We start from the raw sequence: 17,848 nt of genomic DNA, 5'->3' as shown, positions 1-17,848 counted from the left end.
ACATGAGAAACTTACATTACCTTGTAGAGTGAATGCAGTGTTCAGTGCACAAGGTGTGCTGTGGGGACTGTATTTTACAAAGATTGCAATGGCTCTGTCTGGATAAGTGAAATTTTGAACCTACTCTGTCAACATATTCTAAGCCCATTGCGCCAGCTTGAGCCCAAAGTAATGGCTATATCTAACAAAAAAAAGCTACCCGATATTAAATTAGTTACTACAGAGACCACATGGTAACCATGAAAACCAATTAATGCATGCCTCATGGCCTTCCCCTCAAGTTTTATCTGTGAGTAGGCAAAAGTTAATTGGTTTCGTTGACTAAAACTGGCGGTAAAGAACTTTCCTTTCCCCCTTTTCTCAGACTTGGCATAAAAGCCATATGTTCTATTTATCACCCACCTTTGTTGAATACAAAACATAATAAATAAATCCAATCTTTGTCTGCTTTAAGAATCTGATTAATGTACAAATGCATTAAGGGGAGGTTAATGAGGCATTAGGTTATTTAATTACACAAATTTAGAATCAACACCTCCATTGCTTAACCTAGGTGTGCAAGATCATGCCTTTTTTAGCAGCATTATTAAAATGGTTATTTACAATAAAGAGACGTTATCAAGTCTATCTTTCACATACATGCTATGGCTGTTTTGGTAATTTACCAAGTTTCAATTGGCCAGTGGGAACTTTCAGAAGGCCTTTCAGTAGAACTGCAAAGTCCTTGCCTCAAAGCAATACTAAGCAGCTAGCTAACCTCCAAATTCACTCCGCACTTTGCTTACTAAAAAACAGCTCAGTCACACTACACCCACTAAACTCTTTCTCCCACTCAGCTCAAGCAACATTTGTAACTCATATCTTAACCAATGCCTCCATGCAAACAGTCATGTTCATTTATGAATATTATTGCACGGTCAAAATGTACAAGGTTATTTATATAGTGCAAGTAACTGGGCATATATTCTGTATATTTAGTACATTGTGTTTTTCTACTGCGATAGACTACACACCTGAGCTTTTCCACTCATCTTTACACCAGTTTTAATGTGTTGTGGCAAACAATTTGATTTCTAATACCTTAATCAAGTCATCTGTCTTTAGCAGAGATACAACACTAAATTGGGACTATAAAGGGTTAATAAACTTGCCTGGGTGACATAGACCATGTCAGCCATTAGAGCAAAGCCTTCCAGTTTGAGCTGGGAGATGTAGGCCTGCAGCAGCACATTTATCTAAGGGACAGAAGAGCAGTACATTAGTCAGCTCAGTGTAGAGAGGTTATTTCCAGATGCTTTCTCAACATGTAGACCTACCTTAGCACTGGGCTCCTCTATACTTTCCTTCACTGGAATGGGCACTCTCTCCAGCAGCTTCTGAAGCTCCAGTTTCTCCTCCTATCCAAAAATGACAGTGAGGTTTATTCTATATAAAAAGTATGGATAACAATTTAAACTCTTGTTTAACAGAACTGGTAAAACAATTAAGTAGATCTACAACACAGAACTGCACTTCGGGTTCTGAGAGGGGGAAGGGAGGATTAAATTGTCGCAATGATCCCTCATGTAAACTACATGTTTCACTTTACAACACTGTTACTAATATACAATATGGCTACAATTAGTTTGTCGATTATTATACTGTCAATGTCAATTGACAGTTAGGTAAAGGGCCTATTAAGCACAATACCACCTCAGAGCTCAAATCACTTCAGGGATTTTGTGCATCTTAATTAAGTCTTAAACAATGTGTTTGTCACGACATACTGGGATTTTTAACCAATAAGATAACTATATAAAAAATTTTGAATTTTGACATTGTAAAGTGAGCTTAAGGAATATAACTCAAAAACCAGAGTGTCAGTACAATTTAGACATCAATATTGTTTATTCCTATAAACATATATAAATATTTCATAAACCGACATTAAACATTCACTGACGCTACTTTAATCTTAAAAAAAAAGCCTATTGTACATGTAAGAATTGTCAATGCCTTAAGATGGAAAAAAGTGGGGCAGTGCGGTAAGACTGAGGTATAAACACGTATGATTGAATTGTGAATTTGTTTATCTTTTCACTAAATATAAACATGCAACAGTAACCATACAACTCTTTATAACTTTTTTTAAATAGTGTTATAGTTTGACACCAATTTAGAATAAGACCCCACTGTGAACAAACATTTCAGTTTTAATGGCTTGCATCAAGATTTTAGTGGTTAGTGGAACAGACAAGGGTTTAAAAAAGAATACCCATTAAGAAGTCAGTTTTTTGTTCTTGTGCTCTTATTGTCTGAATATAGATCTGCTTTGTGGAGTATGCACCTACATTTTAACTCAAAGAAACAAAATGAAAGCACTAAGGACAATGAGTTGCTAATGCACAGGCCCAAAGTTGTAAAAATGACACGACTATTTTTAAAGCCTAAACGTAAAATAAGGATTGGAGCAGGGCCGAGAAGTATTGCATTTTGCTTAAAATAGATCAATTACTGCTATGACGAGAGCTTAATTTAGGTCCTTGTTCATCTTTACTAAAAGGAACAAAACAGTTATAAACAATACCTCTCTGACTGTGATGTTCCTGAACTCAGAGGAGAGGGAGAATACCCTGAATAGCTCAATTTCACTAAGCGTAGGCTTTAGTAGTTGGTTGTAGGTCATTATGGACTCATGAGTGATGTAGAAGTGACTGGCAATGCGTCCCAAGTCGGTCACCTACGGAAGTGTTAAAAAAATAAATAAAAAGACAATCCTGTAACAAATTCACGTTGAAAAAAGACAAGAACTCATTTCCCGTCAACTTAATTACTCTAGAACTCACGGTTAGGAACGTCACAGTTTTGCTATTAGCTTGTTATATACACACTGTTCTAGAGAGTAATGTCTTTGCTAAAACGTTTACTGTATGTACAACACAGCAAATACTGTAAATTTTCACCACATTATTTGGGCTATAATATAATTCAAGTGTTTTAGTAGCTTTTTAGGCAGTTCACCTGAAAGGTGCCAGTCCTTTTGTCATATTTGATCAAGTTGTTCTTCTCAAGCACAGTGGCAGCCGTATGTACCAGGTCCATCCTGCGCTGCTCCAGGAAAGGATCAGAGCTGCGTTCATCATGGGAAACCCCATAGAGTGTGGAGTTCCGCAGCATCCGCACATACAGGTAAGTATATCCAATCCAGTTCACTGCATCCTGAGACAGAAAGACCACAAGAGTGAAAGTGACTTGGTAGATAAAGTGGATGGACACACCCCTTCCTTACATACATAAACAGCATTATATTTAAAGTTAACTTGCACTGTGGGTTGTTCTAACCTTCTACTTTAATTTCTCTATTGACCAGTAACACCAATAGCCTTACAAAGACGACAGATTGCTTGCAGTGAGAACTTTATTGCATAGTGCATCTATCAATTTGACTACAATTCCTCAATAATCATGTTTATAACTTAGTATTAAACCATCATATCCAAACTTTAATGGCAGCATCATAGACCCAAAGTTTGGTCTACTTAAACATAAATAAGAACTAAGAACTCAATATAAAAGCAGTCACTGAACAAAATATTGCATCAGAAATTAAATGTCTTCTCAAAACCAGATTAAACCTGACAAATATTTAGTATGAAATGAAACATCTCAGGTTGAAAAAATAAAATTCTAATCTGAAGGTTGACACTTTACGCGTTGTGGCCAATAAAGTCAACAAAAACGTTAAATAAATTCTGTCAAACACTGTCTAAGGAAGAAAGACATTGTAATAGTTCAATTATTTGAACTTACCTTAACATTCTGGACATTACCCAGCACAATCTCAGCATTAAGCATGTCAGGAAGTTTTCCCACCATCTGGCTTTCTATAGGTAGCTGCTGGTTGAGCAAAGACAGGTAATATTGCAGCTCTCCATGGGATGTGATCAAAATGCCCTCTCCTTTTGTATCATATTGTGGTCGGCCTGCGCGTCCCAGCATCTAAAATGCAGATCACAGCACTAAATCATGTACTTGACATGTACTAAAACAAATGAAATACCAGTGCTTGCAAAACAACAAGTGAACAAAAATGTGTTCACAAACTTGCAATGCAATGTAATAATAATCATGTACAACACAGTCAGGTATTCTATTTTTAATGCATCAGGACATGCACCTCTGGTCCCTAGCAGGTCTTTAAATTAGGTATATACACACACACCCTTGATTAAAACCACAAAAGATTACACCGCGTTATTAACAGAACCAAGGGAAGTCATGAATTTATTTATTTGGGAAAAAAATAAATAAATTTGTATGACCATCAGTCTCAACGTTCACTCTTCTTTACAATGTCGCTTTAGTTCATTGATGTGTGGGCATTTGTTTATGCACAGTCCGCATAAACTTTGACTGTTGGAAAGATGGCCTCACATCTAACTCAAACACTTTGGAATACAGAGGAGTTTATGGTCGACTCAATGCCCAGGTCCATACATACATGGCTCATACATTTGTGCTGATATGATGTCAGATTTTTACCAAATGTGGAGGTGTGCAGTGCAACCAAATATTTTTAATTTGGTCTTGTCTGTCCAAAGGACGCTGTTCCAGAAGTCTTGTGGTTTGCAATTGTCTTTCTAACTTCACTGTCATTATGTTCAATTACATCATTACTGAGGTTATTCCACCTTGGTATTTTGTTACATACCTGAATGCTAAAAACCAGCAAACTGCTAAAACATCTGCTTTTATAGGGCTGGTCACCCTTGAGGCTGATCTACCTGGCTGCTATTTAATTGCTAAATTTTTTATGAAAGCAGTAAGGGTGTACCTAGCTTTTCCACATTGCTCTTACTTTCTGGTCTAGTGGTGGACATGGTGGAATCTGTTGTGTTAAAATCAGATAAATATAACCTCAGATGAAGACCTGTTAAGGACCAGGGTCTGGATCCACAAGTGAAATAAATGTGCTTGTTAGTTTCTTAAGCTTTCTTCTCTTAGCTTAATTTTGTAAAGAACATACATTTCCTACCTTTTAACTTAAGATAAAGAACAATGTTACACTTTGCTCCGACATGTTTAACTGAAAAAAATTGTATTCTGCCTTGCTTGATAAGCTGTGAAAACAGCATGTGATAAATAAGAAAAGTGTTTTATGAAGATCTGAGAATAAAAAACAAGATATTAGTAGAGAACTTCAGGATCTTAAGGTAAACAAGTCCCCCCCCCTCAGAAAAAGCTTTTGTAAATCTGGCTCCCCATGTCCTGATATGTTTTAATTTGACTGTACATTATCTACACCTACCCTAGGGCACACATTGTACAGGTTCATAACTGCTAAAAGCTGATTGGTCCATGGCATCATTATTTCAAAAATGTTATAGTATTGCAGTTGTACAAACTTAAATAGCCTAGGACTAGCCCAAGGTACGAACCTGTAAAAACTTCACAACATTTAAAGCATTTCTGCATTTGTCCTCAAACAGCTCAAATAGCCCACTATCTAACCTGCAGAATGTCCAAAGCTCCCAGCTCCGTCCACCTGCCTTTCTCTGGGCTGTACACCTGTGTGCCTTTGATGATGACTGTGTGGGCAGGCAGGTTTACTCCCCAGGCCAATGTGGCAGTAGATACCAGTACCTGAAACAATGAATGTGCGCACAAACATTCTAACATGAACCATCATGTCATATTGCACGGTCACAGCACAAGTATTTGTAAATACTTTCTAAGACTACTACACCTGAATATGACGATCAGCAAATAGATCCTCCACCAGAGTCCTGTCTACTCTGGTCATGCCAGCATGGTGGATGGCAAAACCATATGGCAAAAGATCTTTTAGCTCCAGATTCTGTACAATTAATCAGAAAACAGAAAAAGTACAAATTTTCATAGCATAAAACACCAAAAATTAATTAGCTAACAAACCTAATTTACCTAGTAAATAAGGCATCACATGAGCATTTTGCAGTCTGGTGCTGCTCAGAACCTAAGGTGACCAGCATGTCATGCAACCTTGCACTGACCTTGCACTGCTCTGCCTCCGTCCTCAGGACCTCAGTGGAAGCCGAGCCCTCACGAAGAAACAGTCCTAGAGTATCTTTCTCAAGACACATATCCCTGATGGCCCTTGCAGTCTTTCCTGTCTCCTTTCGTGAGTGTACAAACACCAAAACCTAAGAGTCAGGAAAATAAATTATTTCTGCTTGATAATGACATGTTTAAAAGAGCCTTTAGAGAATTTTCACTGTTCAAGAATTTTTTCATTTCACCTGGTTCTTTCCTGCATGCTCCATAATCTTCTCATAGACAATTTCATTCATGATCTGAAAACGCTTGATGGCCTTCTTTTCTGTGATTCCTACATAGGTCTGTTCCAGTGGCACAGGACGGAAACTGAATACAAGGGTTCAAAGCGGTGAGCAGTAGGGGTTATTTAACTTAAATGTGTCTTAATCATCCACCAAGGCATACTTAGGATACTATTCCCTAGGTAAATGTGTTTCATTTAAGAATTTATTTTAAAAGAAGAAAAAAAAAAAAATAAAAAAAAAAAACAATTTTATATATATATATATATATATATATATATATATATATATATATATATATATATATATATATATACACACACACACACACACACACACACCTCACCTGTTGTCAAAGTAGAATAGGCCCTTGGCAGGATCCACACGCAGGCATGTGGCCACATCATCATAGTTTGGCAGTGTGGCACTGAGACCAATGAGGCGCACCTCCTCCTGGGTCAGCTCCACATTTCGGATGGTCCGAGCAATGAGAGATTCCAATACCGGTCCACGGTCATCATGCAGCAAGTGAATCTCATCCTAAATAGACATTAAAGCAAAGTGAAAAATAGAGTTACAAATTTATCATGTCTTCCCTTGACATCCTTTTGCTCACAGCTTAGCTCAGGCTACTTACAATAATAATAAGGCGCACTAGCTGGGTGTATGTGCGCTCCCCTCCCTTGCGGGTGATGATATCCCATTTCTCTGGTGTGCACACAATGATTTGAGTGGCGTTGATCTCCTCTTTACAGAGCTGGTGATCACCAGTCAGTTCAGACACTGTGATGCCATAACTGGCCAAACGCTTTATTTAAAAATAAATAAATAAATAAAATTAAAAAATCAGAAGGATCAGAAGGACATTAGAAGAATCAAAAGTGCCAGACCCAAATTTGCCAGAGCCAAACTTGTTCCTACCTTTCCAAAACTGCCCACCATTTCCTGTACCAATGAACGCATAGGAGCAATATAAATTATTTTGAAGTCATCTACATTGATGGTGCCATCCATGTTGATATGCTTGCCAATCTCTCTGAGCATAGCCATCAGGGCAACATTGGTTTTACCAGCACCCTAAAGCAATAATATAGTTAGACATTTTAAGTACATACATAATCAAAATACTATATGTCAGACATTTATTCTGTTAGTGCGCTTACAGTGGGAGCGCAAACCAACAAGTTCCCATCTGTCTCCATAGTAGTTTTAAACAGTTTGCTCTGGATGCGGTTCAAGGTTTTAAATCCTTCAAAGGCAGCCTGGGCATACTTTGGAATCTTCTCAACAGCCACAAGAGTCTGAAAAGTAATAAAATTGTGAAACTCCAAAGACCAAAGCAACAACAGCATTATAACAAAGAAATGTAAACATAAAAAAAAAAAAAAAAAAAAAGGTATTGGCCAGTGAGCTACCTTAAATGCATTCAGAGGAAAGCAGTTAAAGTCTATGTGGACACCTGTGGTAGACCCCTGGACCATGAATACCCCTAGTACACAACAAGTGCAATTAAGTTATCAGCTCAGTGTTAGCATGTTGGCCCTCCATCTACTCTGTTGACCAAAATACTTCACACTGCTATGAAGTATTGAGGTGCCAATGCTGTACCAATTGTTCAGAATGCTACCTTCCTTTTGAGATTGGTCTGCGTTTGGGTATTTCTATCATTAGCATTTGATATAGTGATGTCTGAATACCGCCTGCTTTGCTCATTTTATCTGTCTATGCACATGCACAGGACAGTAAAAACAGATGAAACTAGTAAACACTACGAGAGAAAGCTGCCTGCTCATAAATTGTAATCTAGATAAGGAGCACGAGTTCGGCAACGTAATAAAGCTGTTGCACAGAGTCTGTTTACAGACGCAGATTGTATAAATTGCATAACTTTTCTCTCAGACACAAGGTTGTCAAAACAACAAGCAAACTGTTACCCTGCTAACAGTGCTAATGGTAACGATCTTCTCTCCAGGTTAACAGTTGCAATTTTCAGACAGATGATTCAGCTAACATGTATTAAATGACAAATATAAAATTGGGCTTGTCAATCCATTTTTTTCCACCCTGTGAGCAAAATATAACTGTTATTTGATCAAACCACTGACCTCACGGAGCAATTAAGAAGTGGTAACGAGGAAAAGCATTTATTTAAACTACGCAAAAAAAAAAAGCTAAAGTGATGAAACAATTAGGATGTTTCTGCATCTTGCATGCATTTTCAAGGATGACGAAATCTTCACATGGTGATGGTACATGCTTTAACAATATCTGCATTTAGAAGTAGTAATGTAATAAAATATAAAGTATGCCCTCTAAAGATGGTCAACACCCTATATCAAGACGTGCACAATTTTTCTTTAGGCAAAAGAAGAGTCAAAATTTATCAAGTGTCTCACAGAGGGATGCAGCACTCTTGAAATTGCTAAGATATTGGGGCGTGATCGCAGAACCATCAAACAACAAAAAAACACGCAAACTAACTGCCAAGGATTTGAGAAGAATCAAGCGTGATTCTTACCAGGAACCAATTATCTTTCAGTTCTGTCATATTCCAGAACTGCAACCTACCTGGAGGACCACGAAGTACAAGATGTTTAGTGCTCAGAGACATGGCCAAAGTAAGAAAGGCTGAAATCCAACCACCACTGAACAAGACATGTCTAGACTGGTCCAGGAAATATCTGAAGACAGATTTTTCAAAGGTTTTATGGACTGATGAAATGAGTGACTCTTGACGGACCAGATGGATGGGCCTGTGGTTAGATCAGTAACAGGCACAGGGCTCCACTTTGGCAGCAAGGTGGAAGGGTATACTGGTATTAAATATGAGCTGATTGGACCTTTTGCTGAAGCTGAAAGAAGAAGACTCACAAGGGGGACCCATCCTCTTCTGATCAGAACTATTTACAAATTACTGATAAACCGAACCATCAAGCCTATTGCACTGCTCAGGTATGGAACATTCTTAATCATAATATAATAATCATTGGGTAGCATAACAGTCATAGCAGTGATGGTTAATAGTGGTAATAGTAGTGGCAGATAGAGCCCATTTAGGTTTTAACAGGGTCATAAGGCAGGTAGCAGTGGTTGGAGCCAATAGTTTGCAGAACCACCTTTAGCAGCAATAACTTGATTAACCGTTTTCTGAATGACCATCAATCCAGATACATGAAACCATAGATTTAAAAGAGGGTGTATAAGTGGCTACCCTCAATGAAGCTTTGGTGACCTAGAAAACCTAAATAATATATAAAATGTATGTAATTTAAATTTATATATATATGGCTATGGACAACAAAATTCTCTCATTATATATATATATATATATATATTTTGTTGAATTGAATTTTGTCATCCATAGCCATGTTATAAAATAGAGTTAAATAAATATTCAATTAAATACTTAAGTATAGAAGTATAAAAGGTCTAAGAGAGGTAAATAAGTTGAGAACAATGAAAAGCACATACCTCATCCTCAGCAAAGGGCTTGGGTTTAAGTGCAGGTACATGCACCTCCTCATAGCCTTTTCTCTGTTTACGGAAGGAACCATCAGGCAGCTGGCAGCGCTTGTTGGCCATAAAATGACTGCCTTGGGTGAAAGCAAGATCCTCCAGATCTAGCAGCTGCCGTGCTGCCACTGACTGCAGAAGGTAGTGTTAAGGATTACTTAAATTGCTCTTCATAAACAGTCAGATTGATAAATGTTAGCTAGGTGGCTATATAAGTATTGTTATTGCACAGCCTTGGTGCTTCTTGGGTTGGTAAAGATATGATGTACATATTCTCTCATCACCCCTTTCCAAGGACAAGCCAAAGAAATCACTTAAAGCCCAGCAATCCCCATGATGACTATGAACCTCTGACCAGCGGCACACAACCTTTACCAACCTCTTTTCCAGTACTGCAGTTTTTTTTTGTTTAGCATTTGCTTAGCCATTAGCTCTAACTAGTTGTGAGCAACATTAATTTTTAGTAAACGTTTTAAATAACAAGCTGTGTTGTAAAATAGGCTAGTTATCTGCATTTCAATATATATTTTTGTTCAACAGTCAGCAGGGCTTTTGTAATTTGACATCCAGGCTAGGGCTACAAAACTTTGGGAATTTACGGGAATAAAATTAAAATATTTTAAGATAATGGTGAGAAACTTGCATGTAGTAAGGAGAAAAAAAAAAAAAAAATATATATATATATATATATATATATATATATATATATATATATATATATATATATATATATATATATATATATATATATATATATATAGAGCTCCTCAATCCCAGGCATATTGCACATTACACTCCGAAGGGCTATTAAGACCACAACCCCTGCATTCACTGCTCATTCCATGTACAGAAATTGTCCAGATGATTTCTAGATACCTGACCATCACCACTAGCGTGTGGGGAAAAAAACACTTGATTTGACTGAATGTTAAATGATATTCTTGGTAATTCTTGTCAAAAAATATAGATAGCAAGCAAATGCGAGATTACACCTTGACTTAACAGTTGCTAAAATTATTCAAAGGTGTTAGTCAATAAAAATGATGGGGGAATGAACAGTGCATGCGGGGGGTGTGGTCCCAATAGCCCTTGAGTGTGTAATGTGCCATGTGCCTGGGATTGAGGAGCAGCTTTGCTATATGTACGTTTCTCACCTTTAGCCTCGAATATTCCCATTTTATGCCCATTATTTCCCATATTTACCCATTTATTCTATTCCCATGGTACAATATTTGTATCGTCATGCCTACATGTCTGCAGTGGGGGGGGGGGGGGGGGGGGGGGGGCATATACCTCTGCATGATCAATGTCCATTGACTCCAGATCGTTGTCTACTCTAGATTTTCTTACTCTTTCCCTGCGAGATCGCTCTTCCTATAAAACAAATATTTAGAGCTTATAGTTATAGAAAAAAAACGCAATTTGGATGTAGTGTATAAACATTTATAGAAAGGCCAAGAAGTTTAGATAATTAAGTACTTACTCTAATAATGTCTTCCTTTTCAGTTTCCTGCAGCTGGTAAAGAACTTTGGACAAGTCCTGATCCGCTTCCATTTTGGCAATTATCCTCTCCTTTTCTGCTTCACTCTGTGCACTGGCCAACATGGTGCAGAACAAGACTGGGGGGGGAAGACGACAATGACGTAAACACAAAACACCACAAGACTTTCACCACCAGCGCTGTGCGCACAGAACGCACAGCATTAGGGACTCCTCCCACCCCAAACACATGCTACATAACCTCCAACCACCTGGAAGGGGATACAGGGCCGATCCATGCCAGCAGAAGTTGGTAAGACCAGCGTTCACTCTGCCAAAGTTTACACTTAAAAGCTACTCCTCGATACACTGCAGCCACTGGATTGATTTATTCTTATAAACCTAATATCTTCTACATAAACCAATGTCACATTTTACATACAAATGTGCACACTTACCTATTTATATAGACAAAAGTATTGGGATACCTGCTCATTCACAGCTTCTCAAGTTCAAGGGTATTAAAGATTTGTATTCTGCATTTGTTTTGTAGAAACTGCTGCAACTGTGTAAAGAAGGCTTTCTACTAGATTTTGAAGCATCGATGACAATAGCATTCAGTGACAAGAGCATTATTAAGGCCAGACTGTTGAATGATCATCACTCCAGCTAGAGATAGAGCACCATTATTCCAGATAACAAATTCAATAGTTCAATACTTTGGAGGATGGGTGTGTGTGTGTGTGTGTGTGTGGGGGGGGGGGGGGGATGGATGCACTTACTCATGCGCCTGTGCTGGCGCAGGACCTTGATGAAGTCAAAGGTATTGAAACCCAGCAAAAGTACCAACTGATTCTCACATTCTCTGTCATCACCAGCAGTCTGCAAACAGGATAGGACAAGTCAGCCAACCCATCCACACAAAATTTACAAATTTGTCTGACATTTTCTTGCTTTCTCATTTAATAGCATGGCTATTAGAATTTTGGAAGAAAAGGTATTAGCATGAACAGTGTGAATACAAACTCTTCACCTTAAGAATATCCAGAACCTCATCAGCTTTCTTCTGAGACACAATAGCATCATCATAAAAACGGCTAAGCTGTCGCTGAAGCCAAAAAGCATCAATGTCTCTAGGGTGAAGGTCTTTCTTTTTGGTGGTCATCACATCTCCTGCACTTCCCAACTAAGGAGAAAACATGAAACGCATCATTACACAATTATGCCTATACATTTGTTAAATACACAATATACAATTTTGGAGATGCAAAAAATAAAATAAAAAATTAAAGCATGGGTGGGCAATATGAAATCATAATCCGATAAAAAATCTTGACACACTATATACTTTTATGACCCTTTTTTATAAACTCCAGTACCAAAACAAACATATTATACAACCTTACAGCGTAATACTAAATTGCCAGGTGACGGAGACGCACAGTCATAGTCAAATGCGAAAAACAGCTAACAGTTTCATTGACTTTCTTCACAGCTTTCATCCCAGCTGTCAACATCTAACGTGCATGCTGGAACAAAAATTCACCAAGAGAAACGTCGGGGTACAGCACCACCAATGAGCATGAATTGACCAAGTAGTCTTACGGACTTTGCATTTGGCAAAGTGACAGCTATACTCTATACCGAGGGATTGCCACAGACACAAAAAAAACAAAAAAACAATCACACTGACTAGTCACTGGCTTGTTTTTTTCTTTCTTCAGACTTGATACCAAGACTGCTTAGCAGCAACAGAAACAATAATCTTCAATTCCTCTACATGACTGCAAAACCTAATTTCATCAAGTATGGCTTGATTACTTACATTAGCAGACAGTGTGCATCCCACATCTGCTTCCTCACCCTCGCTGTCATCAGAACCTTCTTCCCGCACTTCTCCATACTGATCCTCATCACCTTCCTAAGGAAACATTTTTCAGACTTTGGTTAGAACAATGTAAAGTGGAGAGCATGCTGACATACAGGTTCAAAACACTTATTACAGATGTGGCAAAATGGGGTTAAAATATATATTTTTACAGGGCATGGGCCAGGGAGCATTTACACTGAACGAGGGACAAGTGGGCCTCAGCTAACTGATGGAAGTTGATCCACAGAAACGGTGGCCGACAGCAACGTTGAAGACATCAAGAAAAGCGCTATGCATCAGCCACTGTTGTCACCAGACAAGCTTTTGGTGGTGGCGTTACTATGTGGGCAGGTGTGTCTAGTTAATAAAGAACTGCTCTACACTTTGTCACACTACACAGTGACAAGCCCCTACTACATGAAAAACATCATTAATCCAGTCACTGTAAACAACACAGGCCTAATTTCATCTTCATGGACAACAATGCTCCAGCTCATTGAGGTCGCATTATAAGGGAACAGCTGCTGGGGTACCTCAAACAGAGCGGCCTATATTTTCTCCAAGTTGTTTGAGATGAGGAAATCGCCATTGCATGTGTCTACTTAAATGTCCTATATATCACTACTGTAGGAATGTCTCTTGGACTCATTTTAAACTATTACAGATTCCAAGATTATCAGTTCAGACTATGAACCAATGTTTTTGGGGCAGATCGCCTATTAGCATGATTGGTTGATCAATCAAAGGGAGGTCAGGGCTCCATTAACCTTTCCAGACAGACTTGGTAATATATTATTATGCGAGGCTTTAGAGCCATTGATTGACAACTCACCTCTACAGAACCTAATCAAGCTAGTTAACTATTGGTAACGATTGGGTTTATTTGGAATTAGGCAAACATTTTGTTTGATTGTCCCACAGCATTAGGGATTGTGCCAATACGTTCAAGTTCATCCGAGTTCTATTCTATTGGAAATACTTCTTTACAGGGACAACCAAGTTAACAATGTTTGCCTAGATGCACTCTGCTTTACCGAACAATCTGATCACCATGCTCAAACTGTGAAAGCAATATTTTACTTTCCTAAAGGAAGAAACATTTCCTTTTCTCCTGTATAGTTTCCTCTTTTTTCTTTTTTTAAACTTATACATTCACGCATACATACCTCCTCATCAGACTCAAACTGCACATTTACTCCATAGGTTTCATCTATGTTTTCATCTGTGTTGAGGAGAGAAAAATTAAAATGCTCTTTAGACAGCCAGTCATGAACAAAAAGAAAGCTTACATTTAGAAGTTGCTTTTAAAAGTATTGTAGGTTTCCTTAATACATATGCATAAATTGCTCACATGATCATTTTAACATCTGTGCACCTTAGCCTTAGTATGATTAGTTTTAAATTTTTTAAATGCAACAGACCCATCTGACCCTCCGCACTTGGAGATGATGGAAAAAGTACTATACATGAAATACCACAATGCGTTTAGTGAAACTAAATACAAACTTTGTAAATATTTATTCAGATCCATTTACACGTCATATTTTATCCACTGTGAACTGGCCGTTTCAGTTCAGAGATACAAGCTGTACAGAATCAGGATGTTAGCTAAGGAAACCCGGCCTGAGTCTTTTGGTAAGCAAAAGACTGGCTGCCTTTGTGTACACGCCAACTCACATGTGATCTACTGTGGCTTTCAGTGGTTTCAATATGGCTTTAACTTAATATCATGCCATCAAAATGCTGCATGGTGCATTGAGGCGCACTGATGAACTGAAGTGTATGCAGAATGTGTGCAACTGCTAAATATGTAACTGAAACACTCCTACTAGCCAATCTATGGAAATTTCAGTATTCAGTATCACACCAACAAAGGCAAATAATTTTTCACCTGGCTTAACACTACTCCGCTTACACCAAGGGTGATTTTGGATATTTATATGCTTGTAAAATTTAGTTCTGCATTACATCAATCTTTGCACATAGGCTACCGCATATTCCCTGTATACCTGCCTACACCAAACCGTAGCGCCAGCACATTGAAGCATTTGGGAACTGTTACCCCCTATTTAGTACTCCTGTATTCTTCTCAAGCAGTCATAGTGCTGGCATTATGAGTCAGTACAGTAAGTCAGTAATTTACTGTCATAACATTTCAACTTTCAAAATTTTACCCATATTTTGGAGTTCTTTGTCTCCCCCATAGTCAGTGATCTTCTTGCCCAAATTGACCAAGACATGGTAGCGCGTGTCATCTGTTGGTCCAAGCAATTGCTCAACTTCTCGTCTCCGTTCCTTATCCCTCATCTTCTCATTCTTAAGAACAGCCAACACCTCATCTGCAGCACCGCACAGAATATCTCTTGGCTGAAGATGAAATTGCAAAAAAGAATGAGGGAGAGAGGCATAGGGAGAGAAACAAGCATTAATGGCTGTAAGGTGCAATTTTATTTTTACTTTTCTCACCAATAAATTTGAGGCATAGGGTGCAACAATTCTTCAAAACCTAGACCTAATACAATTAGCACTTTACAATTAATCTGTAAAGTTAATGGCCTTCAAAGTATTGAGTGATGCAGATTAAAAATGCCCAGCAAAGAAAGCAAGAAAAAAAAAAAAAAACTGACAATCACTAGGGGATTATACTGCAAGCAAGTTGATAATTGTGTGCACATAAAGGCATTGTAAATAGGAGTCACTCATAACTCAAATCAAAATATTTATTTTATTGACTGATGTCTGAAGGGATAGGCCGTCCAACACAAGCACAGCCTAAACTGTCAGATAATTCCATTTTAATTTGAGTAAACTCCAGAACCCAGAGCTACAGTCACTTCATATCAATGACTTTAAACAAGGAGTTTCATTCGCAACACTTACGTTTAACTTAACAATAAATATACTGAACTTGCCTGGTCCCCAAGAGCAGCCTGGATGAAGCTGAGGAGGATTTCATACGTTTCTCTGGTCTCCTTGGTTTTAGGTTTGTATACAATACCCACCATCTCATCAATACCTTCAGACAACAGTGTAAATCCTTTCATTTTGTTAATATCATGTCTGTCTTCATCCCGCTTTCTTCTCCTACATCACAAACAGAAACATTTTTAAAAAAGCAAAAATAACTAAAAATACAGCAATGCAAAATTACAAAACATACTTTGCCCTCCTTTCTTCCAACATTTGTGGCTTTGTTCTTTGACTCTTGTCTCCCATTTTCGTCCCATCCAGTTTTCCAACCAAAGACAATACCTCGCCTGTAGGCTCATCTCGTCGAGTGCGATCAATGAGCGAGCGGTCTGCTTGCAAAACCAAGTTTGAATTCTAGACGACAAAAAAAATAAAAAAAACGATTTATAACCAACGTCACCATTACACACATAGCTAACATATTACCTCACATTCTTTCTATACACACACAAAACTGTATAGAACTTACGCGCGCACGCATAAGCTTTATTTAGATAACCTAATTAACGCTAGCCTACGTTACTCTTCTAAAATCGGTTTTAACAGAAAATTGGTGGAGAAAAAGAATCCAGTTATCATACATACCGCTTTATATTCATACTGCAAGCTTCGAGCGGTAACATCCGCCATCCTCAAACAATTGAATTCAAACAAAAATATCAAACCTGGATAACTCTCAAAACATTTAGATAGCTAGCTACGTTGCTTTAAAATTAGCGTTGTATGCCTAGCTGACCTGCTGGACGATCCGTTCGCAAGGTAAGATAAAAACCAGACAATAATATACTAAAATAAGATTCTACACAAATACATTGGACTATATTACCGACTGATTTAGAGCGCGTATGCAAGCAACGTCTATATGTTTCAAACATGCACAAAGTACTCAACGCATGCCCAACGCTCGCGAAATGACGTCGGATTAATGCAAAGGTTTCCGCTTCCAGGCAATGACGGCTCTATGGCGATTTATCGCCCCCGTGTGGATTGGAGATATCTCGGCAAAGGCGCATACATGTACTCTTCTGAAAATGATATTTTCAGCCTTTACTAGCAATGTAGTATCAAAGTGAGTTTCTATGTAGCTACATGAAATATGTGAATGAATCAGTGCCCCACTATTAACCAGGTTTAAAGTTTTCTTTCTGAAGAGATGTTATCTTGTTCCTCTTTTTCAATGTTAACTGATGCAACAGTTATTTTAATGTGTGTGCAGGTGACAGAGTGTAACTGCTGTTTCATTTAAGGTAGAACTGAATGCAACAAATATTACTGTTCCAAACTGATATGTAAAATGTTAATAGTTCTGTTTTTGTTTTTAGTAGTACAGTACACTAGTAGTACAGTACACAGAGCAACTCTGATAGCAGGCCTGCAAAATATTCACGCTGCGACGCTGAGCATCTCAAACAGCAAACCAGCGAAACTTAACCACATACTATGATTCTTCTGCTCAGGTGTGCTGATATAGTCATAATGTAATAGATATATTCATCATAGAGAATAGTAAGAACAATGAAATTACTTCAGCAGCTATCAGCAGCAAGCAGACAGCAGGGGCCAGCTCAGCATATAGGGGAGAGAAAGTGTGTCTGAGTCCCAAACACCAATAGGAAGTTTCTTCAAGAGTTGGGGAGCCTGATAAGAGAAAGCTCTTCCTCCAGCATTGATTCTTCTAAAGCGAGGAACTGACAGAAGGCCAGCATTTTGCGAATAAAG

General features: G+C 38.2%; 1 protein-coding gene across 1 annotated transcript in view; it reads right to left on the bottom strand.

The window, feature by feature from the left end:
• The window catches only part of snrnp200 (small nuclear ribonucleoprotein 200 (U5)), a 33,834-nt gene extending 16,796 nt beyond the window's left edge, over nucleotides 1-17,038 (bottom strand). Inside the window, exons 1-24 of the mRNA XM_072682043.1 lie at nucleotides 16,715-17,038; nucleotides 16,320-16,483; nucleotides 16,072-16,243; nucleotides 15,334-15,526; nucleotides 14,326-14,381; nucleotides 13,115-13,210; nucleotides 12,323-12,475; nucleotides 12,072-12,171; nucleotides 11,293-11,429; nucleotides 11,103-11,183; nucleotides 9,768-9,941; nucleotides 7,460-7,597; nucleotides 7,218-7,373; nucleotides 6,934-7,104; nucleotides 6,643-6,836; nucleotides 6,258-6,381; nucleotides 6,012-6,161; nucleotides 5,726-5,836; nucleotides 5,491-5,622; nucleotides 3,790-3,978; nucleotides 3,001-3,198; nucleotides 2,567-2,719; nucleotides 1,317-1,397; nucleotides 1,152-1,235 (exon numbers count right to left, since the gene is read on the bottom strand). Coding sequence (XP_072538144.1) covers nucleotides 1,152-1,235; nucleotides 1,317-1,397; nucleotides 2,567-2,719; nucleotides 3,001-3,198; nucleotides 3,790-3,978; nucleotides 5,491-5,622; nucleotides 5,726-5,836; nucleotides 6,012-6,161; nucleotides 6,258-6,381; nucleotides 6,643-6,836; nucleotides 6,934-7,104; nucleotides 7,218-7,373; nucleotides 7,460-7,597; nucleotides 9,768-9,941; nucleotides 11,103-11,183; nucleotides 11,293-11,429; nucleotides 12,072-12,171; nucleotides 12,323-12,475; nucleotides 13,115-13,210; nucleotides 14,326-14,381; nucleotides 15,334-15,526; nucleotides 16,072-16,243; nucleotides 16,320-16,483; nucleotides 16,715-16,759 — 3,252 coding nt within the window. The 5' untranslated portion in view covers nucleotides 16,760-17,038. The remainder of the gene's footprint in view (nucleotides 1-1,151; nucleotides 1,236-1,316; nucleotides 1,398-2,566; nucleotides 2,720-3,000; nucleotides 3,199-3,789; nucleotides 3,979-5,490; nucleotides 5,623-5,725; nucleotides 5,837-6,011; nucleotides 6,162-6,257; nucleotides 6,382-6,642; nucleotides 6,837-6,933; nucleotides 7,105-7,217; nucleotides 7,374-7,459; nucleotides 7,598-9,767; nucleotides 9,942-11,102; nucleotides 11,184-11,292; nucleotides 11,430-12,071; nucleotides 12,172-12,322; nucleotides 12,476-13,114; nucleotides 13,211-14,325; nucleotides 14,382-15,333; nucleotides 15,527-16,071; nucleotides 16,244-16,319; nucleotides 16,484-16,714) is intronic.
• Nucleotides 17,039-17,848: the final 810 nt, after the last annotated feature.

Source organism: Salminus brasiliensis, chromosome 6 (genome assembly GCF_030463535.1).
Source record: "Salminus brasiliensis chromosome 6, fSalBra1.hap2, whole genome shotgun sequence".
NCBI classification, from domain to species: Eukaryota; Metazoa; Chordata; class Actinopteri; order Characiformes; family Bryconidae; genus Salminus; species Salminus brasiliensis.
Note: the sequence above shows the minus strand (reverse complement) of the source record. Positions and strands in the feature narration are given on the sequence as shown.